This window comes from Photinus pyralis, unplaced genomic scaffold (genome assembly GCF_008802855.1).
Source record: "Photinus pyralis isolate 1611_PpyrPB1 unplaced genomic scaffold, Ppyr1.3 Ppyr1.4_LG3a, whole genome shotgun sequence".
Classification (NCBI taxonomy): domain Eukaryota; kingdom Metazoa; phylum Arthropoda; class Insecta; order Coleoptera; family Lampyridae; genus Photinus; species Photinus pyralis.
The window spans coordinates 3,585,438-3,603,041 of record NW_022170509.1 but is presented as its reverse complement, the minus strand read 5'-3'; the positions used below and the strand labels follow the sequence as shown (position 1 = coordinate 3,603,041).

The 17,604-nt window shown below is 34.6% G+C and overlaps 1 protein-coding gene across 6 annotated transcripts in view; it reads right to left on the bottom strand.

The window, feature by feature from the left end:
• The window catches only part of LOC116165960 (zinc finger protein basonuclin-2-like), a 348,284-nt gene that overhangs the window by 59,578 nt on the left and 271,102 nt on the right, over nt 1-17,604 (bottom strand). Inside the window, exon 1 of one of the 6 annotated variants that reach the window (XM_031480749.1) lies at nt 15,282-15,366. The exons of the other annotated variants lie outside the window; for them this stretch is intronic. Coding sequence (XP_031336609.1) covers nt 15,282-15,345 — 64 coding nt within the window. The 5' untranslated portion in view covers nt 15,346-15,366. Of the gene's footprint in view, nt 1-15,281; nt 15,367-17,604 lie in introns of those variants that run through there. 6 annotated transcript variants of the gene reach the window in all.

Genomic DNA, 17,604 nt, shown 5'->3' with positions numbered 1-17,604 from the left:
TATATACGCTTGATTCATTTTATCACATTTTCCTCATGTGCGAAGGCGCTATTATGGCCACTTACTCCGTCTGTCCGTCCACCGGAAGCCTTAATTACTCCTACAATTTTCAAGATATTTAGTTCGTGCCTCGTACACTCTGGGGACGATGGCCAAGCTGTCAGAAGTAAGGATTTAGCAATTGCAAGCAATTCCCAAAATTTTGGCTAAGGGTTGAAAGAAGATCCTCCACTATTTTTGGTGGCGTTTCAATGTTTAAGTTTGATTGGGTTGATAGAGTAACACATAAGTTAGTAATGTTTAAAATCATTTGAGATGCACGCACTACAAGTCAACTAAACCCGTTTCGTCGAGGTCAGACTTTCTTCGGACTCCTCTTTAACAGTGCGTAGGGTTAGGAATTTTGGAATTTTCTACAATTGGAAAGTGACTATCCACAACCATTAGTTCCATTCCTCTATGCATTATAGTTGCTGACCACAAATTAATGAAGACCGCACATTTTAGAGGAAAAGAAATATTTTGAACTCTGGGTTTGTTTTCTTTAGGTCCTCTATCATCCAATTTTGGGTTACATGGTCATAGGCTACGCACTGTATAAGTTCATGGCAAATGGCGTCCTTGAAATAGATTGAGGGAAACATCATTACCTACCCACCCAAAATTTTCAAACTGCTACGCAACATGGCGAATTATCGATTTTTAGTTGTTGGTCATCGAGACCGTCCACTTCACCTTTCATCTGTATCTAAAATCCGTATCTCTAGAACACACATTTCGAGACGGTTATGGCCCACAATGAGAAATAGAGGGAGGTCCCTTGAAATTTCAAGATTTTACTTTAGGGATTTTATGGTTACCTATATAAAGTGTCACTTCGCGGTTCTTTTGGATTGCTTTTGGGACAAACGCGGTGATCTCAATGCGCTGGTTATTTATTTTGAACCTTCTTCCATAAGTAATTATAATAAAATGTTTGTATACACCATGAAAGCATCTGTGACTCACATTTAGGATCCATATGCAGTTCTTGTCTTCAAATAATCGTTATTTAAACAAATAGGCATTTAAGCGTGATGGACATAAACAATAACAACACGCTGATTAAAATCGCCGATAAAATAACTGATATGTAAAATCTTAATATTTCGTCATAGTTTCAAAGCAAGCGCCTTATTTATTAAAAAAATAATCACTACGTTTGAAAGGGTGTCTTTCCATTAGCAAAACACACGTTCGAGTTATAAATCAAAAATTATTGCTTAAACAGAAAATGTACCAGAGACAGATTTACCTTTTTACCGTCCGTAAGATTTTGCGCAGATTTTTCATCGGCTTGTACTACGAAAAACGCCCGCAGCCCTTTTGAGATATTATTGAAGGAAAGGAATACACAATTCTGAGAGGATTCTAAGAGGGCTCAAAGAAAATTTGAAGATTATACAGATTTTAAAAGTAGGTTCTAAGAGGAATCTAAAACCATTCTAAGAAGACTAAGGAGAAAGCTCGGAAGATTCAAAGCATTTGTATGACGATTATAAGAAAGGTTTTAAAAAATCTTCTCAAAGACTACTCGCATTTTTCAAAGTATTTATGTTGAAAAAAACATCTAATAAATTACAATTATATGACATAAGTGCAGTGCAGAACTTACAGAAAAGTTACTTAAAAATTTAAAAACAGAAAACTATGAAAAAAGAATAAGTAAATCCGACAATGAAACCAGAACAGTGTGGGCGGTTTGTAAGGAAATTAGGGACAAAAAATCAGCGACAAAGGATTGCCAGGTCGAGGGCATTCCGTTTACCGTTGCAAATAAATTCAATGAATATTTTAACAACATGGTAGTAGAAAGGTTAAAAAATAACATTAAAGTATTATTAAATTGTGTTATCATACAAGATCGCTTGATAATAATTTCCCAATACACCGTTTAACCCTTACGGAGAAAAATCACTCATATACGAATTTTCAACAAACTACCAAACCAAATTAAACAAATAAAATTCAGTAAGCCCTTTATTGATAAAGCAAAAGCACTTTTAATAAAGTTAGAACCCTATAACTTAAAGGAGCTTTTTAATGTTGTTGTAGAATCAGAGATATAACACCTTTTCGACTCCATTTTTCTTAATGTTTATGTATAGGTACGTCTTGTGTATGATGCCATATGTAAATATTAAAAAAATAAAGCTTATTGTTATTATTATATTATGAATTTCGCAGGTGCAGACTGAACTTCCGTATTTGTGAACGGAAAATTTGAACAGAAAGAATGAAGGAATTAAATGCGCACCAAAAGCGGTACAAAAGACTGTTACGCCGTTTTTAACTTGTTGATGTTTATGTCACCTTCATCACAAAAATTTTGAAGTTCTCATCCCTTCCCCTTGCTTAAATTTGTGTAATTGATTTGAATAAAACAAATGGTACCATATTTGAAATTGGTTCGTACCTACATATTTAGTAAAATTCGAGTCCTTCGCGATTGTATCATCGTTTATAAAGTGGGAAATAGCGCTGCTGAAAGTAAAAGGTTTTCTTATGTCACGATTCATTAATCATTATTGTTTTGGTGAAGGTAACTGGTAAGTCATCGTTCTTGTCGGATTATAGACGCAAGTTGTTCAGTAATGAAGGTCTACCAGATGAATTTTCATTTCACGTCCACAATCATGGCAAATCATTTTTTCGTCATTTTTCTTAAATTATTATAAGAAGTACTAAGGTCCTTAATTCTAGCGTAAAGTTGAATTTCTAGAAAGAAAAGGAAGAGACAAGTTGGCAAATTGAAAAGAAAGATAATTAGAAAACTAACAGGCGTGAACGAAACATATTTTACTATGGTTTGCTTTAATGATCTACAATAGCCGGTGACCAAATTATCAAATCTAATGGTATTGTAACTAGAAAATAAATTGAAAGCTGTACATAAACCTGTTCGGTAGTAGTCTTGACAGTGAAGTCAATCGGTAAATTCCTTAAGGTCATTTTCTGTGCGGTGTTTTTGTAGGACATATATCGGTGGGACACAGACTTCCATTTATGAGGCTACACAATGAAAACTTTGTGTAAAATCACGTGACGTGAGAAGAAACCTGACGTCATTTTTCTAAAGTGACAATCACAATGACCACACTGATTATTATGAAATCGTCCATCATTTAAATTCCTTTCCTCTACGACCTTCGTATTCATAAGTCAACTCGAGACAAAAATATAAAAATACAGTTAGTTAAAGTTATTTATAGGTGTCGTTAGAAATTTAAATGAATACAATTATATTTTGACTTAATGACACTTACTTTATTACTTAATAACTGGCCCATAAATTAAAAACGCCTCACTCAATAAATCAATCCGAAATCAATTAAAAACCTAGCTACCCCATTAATAAGTTTTCATTTTAGTTATAATTACTACGCAATTGATTATCCTTCAACAACCGTGTTTAATTGTACTCCTTGAATATTTTTCGTACGTAAACGTAAAAGTGAAGTTTTGTTTTAGCCTTCGGTGATGTTGTACTTGAAGACAAGTTGATTGAAGTAAAAATATAGGTCCATCACTCGTTACTTCCAGTAAATGACGGAAAATTACATATTTAGCTGGAATATTGCGTAAAATGTCAAATATACTGTACAAAGTTTAGCAGAACTTTAAGCGGAGTACATTTTTATCTCGCTGTGCATCTTCTAGTATTATCTCCTTCTACTTTGTTCCCTTCTGACGTTTGGTGATACGAAGGGACATTTTTATCAATGACGAAAGACAATAATTTTTAACAGTCACACACAGCTTCAGCATTTACCTGAGTAAGTGTTGTACAAATGGCAATTCTTTTGTAATTTTGGTAACGGTTTGAAGTTGAAAAATGGGTGATGGAGAGTAGAATACCAAAAATTATCCATGAACGATTCTGGGGTAAGAATCCATACACTAAAGATCGAAGAATTAACATTTCAGTTTTTATTTCTCAAAGCTCAAAGTATAAAAACCCTCCACAGCTTTTCTGTTGCCACCAGCTATAACTCTAGTCAAAAGTCTAATCCTTCACAAGCTTGCTTTCTGATTATGAGTCGATAGCCAATACTTAATTCGAAAATCAGAAATTCAAGAAGGACAATCCGAAATTCTAGTGAGAACTCAACATTTATACAAAACCAGTGTCTGCAATCTTAAAATCAACAAGGCACGTGTTCACTAGTTTATAAAATAAATAGCAAACATCAATGCAGTCAAAAATCTCTGTAGACATGAACAAATGGAGGGGCGATCGAACGGAAATATTTGGTCGCACAGTAGCCAGTATTATAAGGAATTTCGTACTGCAATTTCAGATCAGTAAAAGATTCTACATGCTACAGCTACTTTTACGCATTTGTGAAAATGCACCAAAAATGGGCACGAATATTTTTTGAATATTTGGAATATACAAAGGTCTTTTAATTTCATTCTTTTCTATTTCATTACATAAAGTTTTCTAGAGTTGCGGTCTCTTACAAAAAAAGTTTCCAATTTCTCCCTGTCTAAGTAGTAGTTCCACTGTAACTAAAAACACAGGGATGTAATTAATCCATACCTGACAAAGAGTGACAAAGGAATATTTGCGTCCATTTTTTGGTAAAAATTTATGATCGCCTTCGAGAGTTTCTCTAATAAGGTTTTGACTGGTGACATGATAAGAAAAATATGAAGGATTTTTACTTTGGGTATTAAAAAACGCAAAAACCTTTTGGAGGGTAGGTGTTTCGACTAGAGTGCTAGACAGTTCGTGATGGAGTTCTGTAGTAAATTTTATAATAAAATAATTAAGAGGGTTTGTTTTTATATTTCAAGCGTCAAAGAAATATTTTGGACCATTTCTTGGTAACATTTTCAGTTCTGATTCTCCCCTCAAGAGTTGGTAAATGTTCTCTAATAAGGTTTTGGATGGAAACTAATAATAACACTAAAAAGGGATTGGAGTTCTGATCCTTGCAAAGCAGCGAGAGAAAATACAGACAGAAACAAGGCCCAAAAAGTTCGATAAGACATCGGTAAATATGCCTTATAGTCTGACTTAGCACACTGCGGCTGCTTACTTTCCCCCCAGTTGGAAAAGCACCTACGAGGCCAAAAATTTGCTTCTGATGATGAGCTGACTATTTTGAAAAGCTACCAAAAGGATTTCTTAAGGTCTGTTTATTGCAGAATGCGTGTGTACAGCTTGAAGGTACACATGTGGACGAATAAATGTTGTTTTGATTTAAATTCCTTTTCTTTCATGTCTAGGCAGATGTAATAAAAATGTCCTCTCGTATTATGCGAAGCTACATATGTGCGAGGAAAGCTCTCTGATCAAACACTAGACAGAACAATCGGCAAAAATGAAAGTATTAAATGTGATGAAACGCTATTTCCAGATCAAAGTGGGAGTTAACAATAACTTAATATAGACGAGCGTTCTTTTAACCGTAGAATTTTCCAGCTACAGAGTAAATACACGTATGCTGGATAATGAGGACCCCACTTCTTAAGTTTACCCTTCCTTAATTCTCATGCAAAAACCCTCAAGGGGATAGCAAGACGGCTAATTTTTGTTTCAATGAATTCGAGCAGTCGACTCTCAAGAAGACTAATTATAAAATTTATAAAGCTTCCTATTTGCATAAATGTTCACGGGAAAAGTACCACTGGCATTATATTTATCTGAAAATTGTATACCTACAGCGACTTTTTCTCGATAGCGCAATGGAAGAACAATATCAAATTATCTTAACTAATTAGAGTGTAGAGATCTTTTATGCGATTTTAACGGAGAAATCTAAAAAGTTATTTTCCGCGAGAGGTCGAAATAGGGCATATAAAAGTCACAACCTAACATAATATTCCAAAGTTTCGTTTAAGCAAGCTTTCTTCGCGGGATAAGTAAATCCCTTGAGGCAACTGCATAAAGTTTATGAGAAAGAGTTGTCAGCGCCAATGTAACGGGATGATCGATTTGGCTTTCGCTTCAGAATATTTATACGTAATGTAATAATAAAATAATCAATTACCTTTAATATTATCTACCGGTTTGCCTTTGGTTCATTTTATATTTCCACTACATATTTGCCTTGCTTTATGCCGGATTTCTGTTGGCAAAAATACTTCTCGATTTTTATTGGATGATCACTTAAAATAACATAAAGTTCTTGGGAATAATTACGGTTTAGTAAGCCTATATCGACTCAAACCACCCTAAAGCTCCATTTCAGTAATACGCCACGAGTGAATCTTACTTGACGACCCTGGTGACGTCTGATTTTAATAATAATACTGCAATGTTTGGTTTGTCCTTAGCATCTAGAAAAACGAAAGGCGCTCTAAACCACCTCAAATATTGAATAAAAAATCGTCTTCTTCAACATCTCTGAAACTTTTAAAGCTAGAACCAAACTTACAATTGAAGGCCTAAACATGGTTCCTATAATTTATCCACTATTTTCCTCAGTTTACGAGTGAAAAAGCGTCCAGTTCAATGAATTTTCTAGCTCAGATCTGTGAACTGCATCTGAAAGGACATCCAATTTTACACAAAACCCGTGCTTCCAATGTATAGGTTAAAAATTAGAGAAATGGCATGTTCTTTAACCCTTTTGCACGTGTAGAAATCCTCAATTGCCTTTTGTGTACATGAAATATTTTTGCTTTTTTAACAGATTGCGTTTAAAAGATTTCTCTCAAACGAAAAACCTCTTTCGTTTAGAAACGACATGATTTTATAGAAAATTCGCTCTTATAAATACAGCCATTTTAGAATGCGAGTTTCCGTCCTTGTGGAAAAGAGCCATCGTTAAACAGATACCAAAAATATTAAAACCAGGATCAGTTATTCGGACCTTAGGCTAATCAGTATACTGCCGATGGTATCTAAAGTTTTGGAAGATGCCGAGAGTTGCAAAGTTTTCCCGAGAAATTTTGGTGCAGTAGATTTTTGGTAAAAAAGGAAGGTTGTAACCTGCCTTTTTTTGAGACTCTCAAAAAAAATTGTCTCAGATCGACCCGGAAAAAATTTTTCTTATAGAATGTGGCCTGTAGAATTCATAATTTCAAACAGTTCCAAGATTGGGCTACTCGTTCAAAAGTTACAGCCCTTTGAATTTTCTTTCGAAATTGGTTTCTTTTCTAGTCTATAACTTTTTATTGAGGAGTCTGATCGAAAAAGTACGAATTGTTTTGGATTCTACGCACCAAAATTAATAAGAAAAAGTGTTTTCCCGAGAAATTTTGGTGCAGTAGATTTTTGGTAAAAAAGAGGAAGGTTATACACTGCCTTTTTTGAGGCCCTCAAAAAAAATTGTCTCAGATCGACCCGGAAAAAAATTTTTCTTATAGAATGTGGCCTGTAGAATCCATAATTTCAAACAGTTCCAAGATTGGGCTACTAGTTCAAAAGTTACAGCCCTTTGAATTTTCTTCGAAATTGGTTTTAGTCTATAACTTTTTATTGAGAAGTCTGATCGAAAAAGTACGAATTGTTCTGGATTCTACGCACCAAAATTAATAAGAAAAAGTGTTTTCCCGAGAAATTTGGTGCAGTAGATTTTTGGTAAAAAAGGAAGGTTATACACTGCCTTTTTTTTGAGACCCTCAAAAAAAATTGTCTCAGATCGACCCGGAAAAAAAATTTTCTTATAGAATGTGGCCTGTAGAATTCATAATTTCAAACAGTTCCAAGATTGGGCTACTAGTTCGAAAGTGACAGCCCTTTGAATTTTCTTTCGAAATTGGTTTCTTTTCTAGTCTATAACTTTTTTAAAATTAATTCATAACCACCCCATCCAAATTTGATTATGTGAGTATTGAATGTTATGGCCTTTAAAATGAAGTGTCATTCGGTGTCGTCCTGTGGCGTGGATAATTTTAAATTCAATTTACAATCGGCGGTTCGTTTTGAAAGGAAAATTCTGTATAAAAAAGGAAAAGTATAGAAACCAAAACCTCAAGAATGAGGGACGAATGGGTAATTCAAGATACTAACAGAAATATTGGCACATGTAATTTACTTCAAGGTCATAAAGCCTGGTAAATTTTTAAACATGTACTGCACCATACCTTGATATAGTCACTGTCTGTCACTGTCACTGCCATAGTTAGAGATCGATGTTTCAAAACGGTTGGAGAGACACATTCAATACCGAAATAAATTTAAATTCTTCATACCAAAGTTTCACAAAGATTTACATAAAACACTGAAGTATAAATCATTTCCTCAGTTGCAATTTATTAATCTTCTGCTTGCATACCGCTAATTTCGCTGTCTGTGTGCAACACTGTTAACGAATCGTAAACCACTGCTTTGTTAACGCGAAAAGGAATTCTAGAATATTAAAATCTAATCAATTTTGAATCATAATTCTAAAAGCTGTCAAGATATAACCAATGGCTGCTGGAAATCCAGTGCTGAATCTCTATAACTATAAAAGTGGGCGTTACTCGTCCTCAGAATAGTTTTTAATTTCTTGAGAGACAAAGAATTGATTGATTACGGTCCAGGTTGATCATCTATTGTTTGTTGTATAAAATTTTTATGGGTATAATCATTACGTGGATTAATTTTGCCATTATTTCACAATTTTATTGCTGGTAGCGAAAGTGAATTTTTAAGCGTCTCAAATTTGATCGAAAAGTGTCCAGATTTGATTCACAGAGCGTCTAGTTAATTGAGGGTATTCACCTTAAGGGTAGTATTTCTGCGTTTAGCCAGCACGAGCGTACTATAAATATGTACAAGTGGAAGTATAGCGAGCTGATAGTCAAAGGACATAAGGTATAGAAGCAGGATTTCAGTTTGCAGTATTTGTTCCCAGGAGGCATAAGGATAGCAGGAAGTTACCGAGCTAAAAGGAAGGGTTAAACACTAATATAAATGAAACCCCCTTCCCCTCGAATAACAATGCCGACTTCCGTTGTATGGCTCTCTCAGGAAAAAGCTGTGAATATTTATCATAATTAACAACTTTTACGTTCCTACACAAAAAAAGTGAAAAGAGTATAGCGAACAAAAAGTACGATTAAAATTGTTAAAGCGCTTCGTTGTTATATATTACAGACAACATTTATTACTTTTGTCAGTTTCATTTTATTTCATACAAAAATTTTCTAACAATTACTGCAGCATTACTTAATTGCGTTTTTGTCATATTTCATATTACTGTCAAAGTTGCAGTAATTTTGGTTAACGTTTTTTCGCGTTGCGAATGCACTCAGCATAAACCAAAGACAATCATTTAATCGAAAGTTTTACATAGTGAAACTATGTACTTCAGTCTAGCTGAACCTGCAGATAGGTACTCTTTGGGGTGGTTTAGAAAAGAGGTGTAATACGAGGGCGTCTTAATTATCTAGGTATATATGACGTAATTCTGTACGGGCCCGCACAACAACACCTAAGTTGTTGGCCCACAACATGGGGCAATGTTGGCAGTATCTTTTGTTTCACAGGGAGCTGGACTGTGCTGACGCCAGAGCATGAGAGTCACGTAGAAAATATTTTTTAAGGCTCTAAAGCTCTAAAGGTATTCGGATGCATCTTCCACTTGAACTTATAACTTTTCAAATTGACCATTTACTATGTGAAAGGAGGCGAAATGTTCCACAAGAAACGGCTAAGTACAAACTCGCGTGCTATTTATAAACATTCTGTATTATATTTTTCTAACGCACTAATTGCGCCATATTTACACGGAATCTCCTAAACCGAAAAGAACACAGAGCGTATAAAAAGAATCCATAATTAATGAAAATTGAAAAAGTCACGAAGAAAATTTGATATCTATTGAGACAATTAGTTCGGAACGAAAGTTTAATTAGGTGCCTGAACTCTAATCAATCAGTGCTGAAGAATAAATTAAAAAGGTGAGTTTAAAATGCACGCTCCCACTAATATTGACGTTCACAAAAAGATTTCATTGAATAATTAAGAATCGCAAGTCAAGCCCTACAAGCAATTATAAGGGTAAATTTATAGATAAGATGAAGACGACGGTGGCATAACTGTGCCAATTAAAATTGATGTCTTAATTACAAAGCCAATCAGAACTTTTGCAGAGCTCAAATTACTCGCATAATTTAATTAAACCTTGATCATTTGCTCCGTGACAAATGAAAATTTGGAAGTTGGAACTTCTCAACTTTTAATTACGATTCGTTGTCGCGTACCTTTTTTCTCTAATTTAAATCTTGTGCCTGGTTAAATAATTTAATAACTGGTTGGAATTGGCAACCACAAACTGTGTAATGTAATTCGAAAGCAGTGAACCAATTCTACTGTTTCAGATAGTCTCGCCGTCTCATTGTGGTATTTACCGAGTCGCTGACGTTTGTTCAACGTCTTCTGAGTCGTTAGTAAGCCAACCCTCTATTTCCAAGACGCTGTTCACTGTTAAATTTATGCTTAAACTCATAGATTAGGCACCCCTGTTTACTTAGTTTAAGTTATGTGCAAACAAATAATAACTTGAGTACACTATCTGAAGTCCTTTAAGATCTGAGAGTGGTCATTAATGAAATCCTTTTAAGGCTTCGCTTTGGTCAATAGGATCACCGAAGCTCGGTTGATGCAACCCCGGCTGAAACACAAATTTTTAATGACGTAATAAAGCGATTAATTATTACAGCGTACATTTTTCAAGAGAGTTTTAAATATAATTCGAGCCCTATTATATCCTGTTATGAATACAACCAAATAGGATCAATTTAATCATCAATTTTACCATACAAATTGTGTATAATAGCATTAGTTTTAACGTTTTGCCATTCTATAATGATCTCGCAGCGGTGCGGGCATAAACTTTTAATGTGTAAAAAAATTCTGTGTTTTAAAAATTTTCTATGAAGTTGAGTCCCCATGTAATTAATGCAAAAAGTCTGCCGGTGAGGTACGTATTTTATAGCCATAAAGGTGTGCAGCTTCTGTCTAATGTATTCCTTATTAAAAATACGAATTTACATTGCAGACTTTGCTAATGGATTTTTAATTACAGGCAACTAAATTATCCTTAGATGTTGACTTTTGATCGTGGTTCTAATTACGACTTATAATTAACATGGCGAACTTATGTCCATTTCAATTAGATGAAAATTAATAATTTACTTTTTAAACACTTTCCCTTTATCAAGATATAATCAACCCCCTTGCCACCTTAATTTTTATGGGCGGTAATAACTTAACAGGAAGATCGTTAACAAACTAAATCTGCGGAACGGTGTTATTATCAGAATATTCGTGACCGTAAATTGTTACAAAGAAATTAGTATTTATTACTTTGTAGGTTTTTTTTGAAATAAAACCGTACGATAGAAATTAACTTCTTGTGCTGATCTGTTTTGGTCGATGGTGTTGATAAATTTGGTGCTATACACGCGAAGATGAGGTGCACCCTCTACTAGTGCATCAATTTGTACAAACAGAAACATTGGTTAATTGTCTACCAAAACGCTATAGGTATTTATTACGATTCGGAAAAAAGTTAGCACACATTATAAAAATGTAATGGGCATTTAAACTATGAAACAGTTCAAATACATTTCAAAATGCTTTCACGCAACGACCATAGGAAAAAAACGGAACCTAAGTTTGAAAAATTTAGTCATTGCTAAACCATCAATTACACGTGTGAGAAATTTTCTTACACACTGAAGGCATTAATCATAATTATGTTAGTACAACGTTCTTCTTCGTTTGCTTTATTTCATTCCACAACAAATCGCGTAACAGCGAAAATTGTTCTACAATCATAACCGTTGTCAGCCCCAAGTAAGTATTTATTTAAACATTAGTTTATACAATATTTATAGTATTTAATTTTGATATTTTGCTAATTTCATTTTGTGATATATTGGAGCCATTAAGGTAAGATTGTAGATATGTAAAAAATTATGAATTTTTAGCCACCAAAGCACATTCATTTAAAATAAACCGATACAATGAAATATATAATTAATAATTATTATTAATAATTTATTTTCTTTTAAAACAGATCGCGAAAAAAGTTCCCCGTTTGAATGTGGATTTGATCCAAAATCTTCCCCGTCCTTTTCCCAACGACCTTGGTGCATGAATAACGATTTTGACATGCTTTGATCAAAATACATGTGGTCGCCAAAAATGCATCAAATTCATGTCTTAAGCATTGAGATGTTCTTGGTCTTTTTCCCAATGATCTCGGTACAAGAATAACGATTTCGATATGTTTTTGATCAAAATACTAGATTGGATATCTTATAAATCAAAAGTTGTCCTGTGTACGCGCAGACTACACGCACACCCTTTCAAATATAGGTAAATTTTCTTGGTTGAATGCTGTTAGCTACAAAGTAAACAAAAATATTTTCAAAATTGTAAGAGCAGTTGCAGCCTCAGACGGACGGAGAAAGTGGCCACAATAACTTGTTGGTAATTTAGTTACAATGGATACTTCAGATGAAGAAGATTTGCTCATTTTATCTCTCATATGTGAGGAAGCGGAAAATAAAAAAGAGAGTGCCACTGGGTTCATCCAATTTGCCAGTAAGAAGTGCAAATTTCACACTCTGAAACCACAATTAATGGACGATGAAGAAAATTTAAGTGTAGATGCATACCAATAGTGGGTAGGTATCGGTCATGGTACGGCTACCCGTCGCATGATAAGCAGGGGTTGGAACCAGAACCTATATAAAAGAACCGGTACCGGAACCGGCCTCTTAGAAACGGAACCGTTCTTCAAGAAGTTTTTATAACCGGTACCGATATTATTAATGCCAGAGAATCGGCATTTTTCGGTTCTCTCTCTCCCTTGTAAGTAGGGTACACTCGTTGCACTTTTGAGAAGGAAATCCGTTTTATTGTTGCTTTTACAATTTGGTTCGAAAATGTTGGTTTTAAAAAATAAAAACGTATCTTAGATTTAACGTTAGTAATTGTTATTATTAATTATTAATTAATTAATTAAACGTAACGTAACCCTGCTCATGACTGTTTTACGTATGAACAAAAAAGGTCGGTGCGTAAACCTTAGTATGGTGAGATTTAGGTAATATTGTTTAATATAATGTTAAATTGGTAGAAATTAGTGTAACAAAACAAAAATTCTTCCTTTTATTCAGTGGCGGAGACATTTTAAAATTGCGCCGTGGGGGTTGACCTCGTAAGCCGAATTGTAACATGAGAAATGAAGTTAAACGACAATCTGGTAGTTTCTAGAACATTAAAGGAGAATAGTTTAGTTTAGAGTTCGCTCATGAACCCCCTTAGAGTTGAATAATGTAACGTAAATTTAATTGCGTGATTTAATTATGTACAAAATGAATTATTAAGGAAAGTATAACTGTTCTATTTACTTATCACTTACTTGTACTCAAGTTAATAATATGTAAATTTATAACACGAGCGCGAATTTCATTAATTATCACTTTGGAATCGATATTGGAACTTCTATTACACATAATTCAATTTGCATAATTTATGTTTTTGAATAATAATCTTATTTATTATTATGTATGTAAGAATCCTTAAAAACTGAAACAAAACTGGAACCGGAAGCGAACATTACTGAAGTCACAAAATCGGAACCGGTATAGGAACCTTTAAAAAATAATTCTATCTAAGCAGTGCGGAATCGGAACCTATATTTCATATTATTTCATATGATAACGCACATTGGCGCTACCAGGATTATTCCTATGCAACACGTCAAACTAACTGGTCGATAATTAGTTGGGATCAATGGACTTTCTTGGGTTTTAAGATTGGTTCATAGCTGCCTCGTTCCACTTCTTTGGGTAAGCTCCTTCGGACATCGGCCCATAATGTAGACAAGAAAAGAAGGCCCTTCTGACATCTCCATTAGGTATGAACCCAATTGCATGAAATTCAGCCATATAATACGCAATTCCAAGCTATAGCCATACCCAGGAGATCGTTTGCTATATTTGTTTACACATTTATTATTATACTGTAACCGCATTTTACTAAAATTTTGTTAACAGTTCGGGTCTTTGTATTAGGACTGTACCACCTGCGTTTTTAAAAATAACACAAATAACAGCACCACTCTATACATCCATACAATTAAATTTTTCAGTAACTAACGACGCGATTATTGGTCTCATTAGATGTACAAGAACTGAAAGGAAAACGTTTTAATTTCAAATTACGTACAGAGCATTAGTCGGCAGGAGTACGACTAATCAACGAAAGAGATGTAAAAAGGACGGAAATACATAAAGCGTAATTATTAGTTTGGTACAACTAATGAAATAGTCCATTTAAAAAACAAGATTCAATGATTTATAACAAAGTGTCACGACACATGTAACTAAACAATCACATCATTTAATAGAAGTCATTAGTATGATCGCGTGTCAGTTTTCGCGACGTATTCTTCTTCATGAAGGAATAATTCTTATTCAACTGCAGTTCGAAGCAAATTTTGAATGCAATTCAGTGGTTTATCTGCATTTGGATATGTTGAAGATTTCATTCAAGATTACCACCGTGTACTCCGTAGCATGCAACATTGATTATTTATTTCCTGTACAATTACAGTTTAAATTACAATGGGCCGGCTTTAAATTTACATTTGAGTTTGATTAAACGTCTCGAGTAATGTTGATGGGTTTTCCACTTAATAGACGTGTGCACTGTGCACATATTGGGCCTATGCGAAAGTGGCGTAAGTTATTGAATCGATTCAGCTCATCAAATCTGGCATACCGGTAGCAGTTATCTAATTTAATTGAATCTACTTCATTAATCGCTAACTGTAGTTTAAAAGCCAAATCATGAGACGGCACTCTAACTGTCACATAAGAACATTTTCGGCAAATTGCTTTAATTTATAAAACCGTAAATTACGCAACTTAGCTGTTTTATAATCACAACATCTGCTTTGGACTTGTTAGCTGATTTTGCTGAACCGTAAACTCAGGCATAAAAATACCTACACTTTCCATCAAGCGTTTTTTATCCAAAAGTTAATTTAATCTATATTATTTACGTGCGTTAATAAAAAACTTTCAAAACTTCCAATTAATTATCGTAAGCAATTATCATTTCAATGCATATCGCATTGCGTTACGGTGACTGTTCGCCATATGATTTTGATACCTACGCAATCAGTTCTCTAAACTTTCAACTCTTTCCATCGCAATGAAAGGTTTTCATCGGATTCATTGTAGATTTCTACTTATATCCCACACCACTTCGGTGTAGTGGAGGAGTGTGCTTTCTCCCTTAACTGCATAAAAGCGAAACGCAACAGTATTGCAATTACCTAAGTGTATCGGTAGCTTTACGCTGGTACAACAACTTGGATTTAGACTGTCAAAGTTATACATTTAGTGAATTGGTAATCTTTGTATTTTCTCCCAGCAAATTAGTATCCTTGATACCTCATATCTCCGTGCAGTGCCTGTTTTTGACTAGGGCGGGCTCTATGCCTTTCCACGAACTTGGGCCAGTGATAGCCTCCTTCGTTCAGTACTGCAACAAGAAAGCATTTCACCAAACAATGTCAGCATGATGTTCAAATTTAGGTAAAATTTGCATTTATCACCAATTTGGTAGGAGAAACACATTGCCATAAGAAGAGAATATAATTATTTAATTATTGACCCATCGGTCTATTACACGCTGTTTTTTTTGCGAGTAAAATGAACGTCGTTTTAGTCACTTTGACAATTTTATCAACAAATAATTATATGTCTGCTAGAATCTAAGAGACAAGTCAATTATCTCTGAATTTAAAGGAGAAGACAGTCCTTGCTATATTTGTTTGTTAGTTTTTCCCAGGGGTTTTCCACTTCTGCTAGCTCTCAGACTAGGATTTTTAGTGAAATTTTCATTTTTCAGTCGATCCAAAACAAGTGCATCAGCTGGAGTAAGTGTCCTACATATTTATATGATAAAATATCTTTTAGAACGGATGTTCATAATTTAACCATTTTCGCAAGAGGAACGTGTATAAAAAAAATCTTTGCTAGAAAGTCCCCTCTGTATTGGATTCCTGTGAAACGCGCCCTTTTGGAATGTAGAAAGTTGACCCCAAACAATTCTCAAATTCATTTTTCCTTTAGGTAAGTAAGTATTTTTTCATTTCTTTTGAAGTGTAAAGGCAAAAGATTCTGTTAGATTTGCGCATGAAAAATTCTTTTTATGAAAAATAATCCACCCATGACATGAGGACATTAATTAACCCTCATGATTTAAAAAAGGTATAACTCATTTTCATATAGAATCTATAAGATTTGCAATGTTTAACCCCTTGCTCGCCCCTGTACATGATATGTTTTAAAGCACAAAATTTGAAACGAAATCTACGCGATCATTTCAAGTTGCAAAACACCGACATCAGCTAAATAATGCAAAGAAAGCTCCATACCACCGGTCCCTTCTAGAATATTAGTTTTATCCCTCATATTCGTACATACAGTGGCCTTCGTCCCTATCCTCGTCACCGAGGCTCGATCACGTACAACATAATGGACAAACCATGCAAAACCGCACCGAAATGTGAAAGATTAATGATTCAATTTAAATCGTTCATAACGTATGAGAGACAAAAGAATACAGCCCGAAAAGCTCGATCGTACGAATTAAAATATAAAATCGAGAATAAATTAAGAATGTGTCCGAGGTAATTGTTGCAATTCGTTCGATGTTTGTAGTTCGTTCGCAAACTCCTAAATCTAAACTAACTATAAAGGATCCCTTGTAAGAAAGGATAAGTTTAGCGGGAAGTGAACTCGACGAGTGATAAATCAGGAACAGGTAGACGTCCCGGCGGATCAAGACGCAGAATTGGAAGATGCCGCAATTTGGGCCTCAAGGGTCCGAAGACGTATCGAGTCACTTGCTTGTCGTTACTGCCACTAAAAACAAAAGCTGAGCTGAAGCTGCGATGATGTTTCAGATTCGCTATGAATATTATATTAAGAGATTTTCTAAAATTCGGTAGTAGGTAACGTACGCCAATGACGTTAATCTTATCAAGTACACCGGTGTAGGGATTAAATTAAATCAATCAGCTGTTGCCTGCTACCTCCTTATTAGCCCATCGAAGGTGAACGCATCTGTTTTGGAATTGAGTATTGATTACCGAATAATTACAGCTAACCTTGGCTTTATTTAACACATAGGATGCCAAGGCGAACTTTGCAGTAGGTATACGATAAATTAGCAAAATTTTCCTCTTAATTGCGCCAATATTACAGCGGATTTAGAAAAATGTTTGTCAGTTAAATATAATATATTTGGGTCTCCGAAATTTTGTAGCAGAGTTATCGAGGGTTATTTATGGTGCAGAAGATAATGCGTGAATTCTGAGCCCCGGTTGCTTTCTACTTGACAGATGACATCATTTACTCTCGCGACATTGGCGATTGGAAGTTCTTGATAAATGACAGCACACTCACTCCTCATCTATCCCTAATATTAGGTTAGTGTCATATAGTTATGAATTAAGTTAGACTTCAATAATCAATGACCCTTCTCGAAGGACCACTGACATTACCTCAATCACTGTAATGCACAAAATACAGCGGCAATATTTCATTATTAAGAGGCCCAATTCTCGTGCCGGCATAATTTTCCACCCT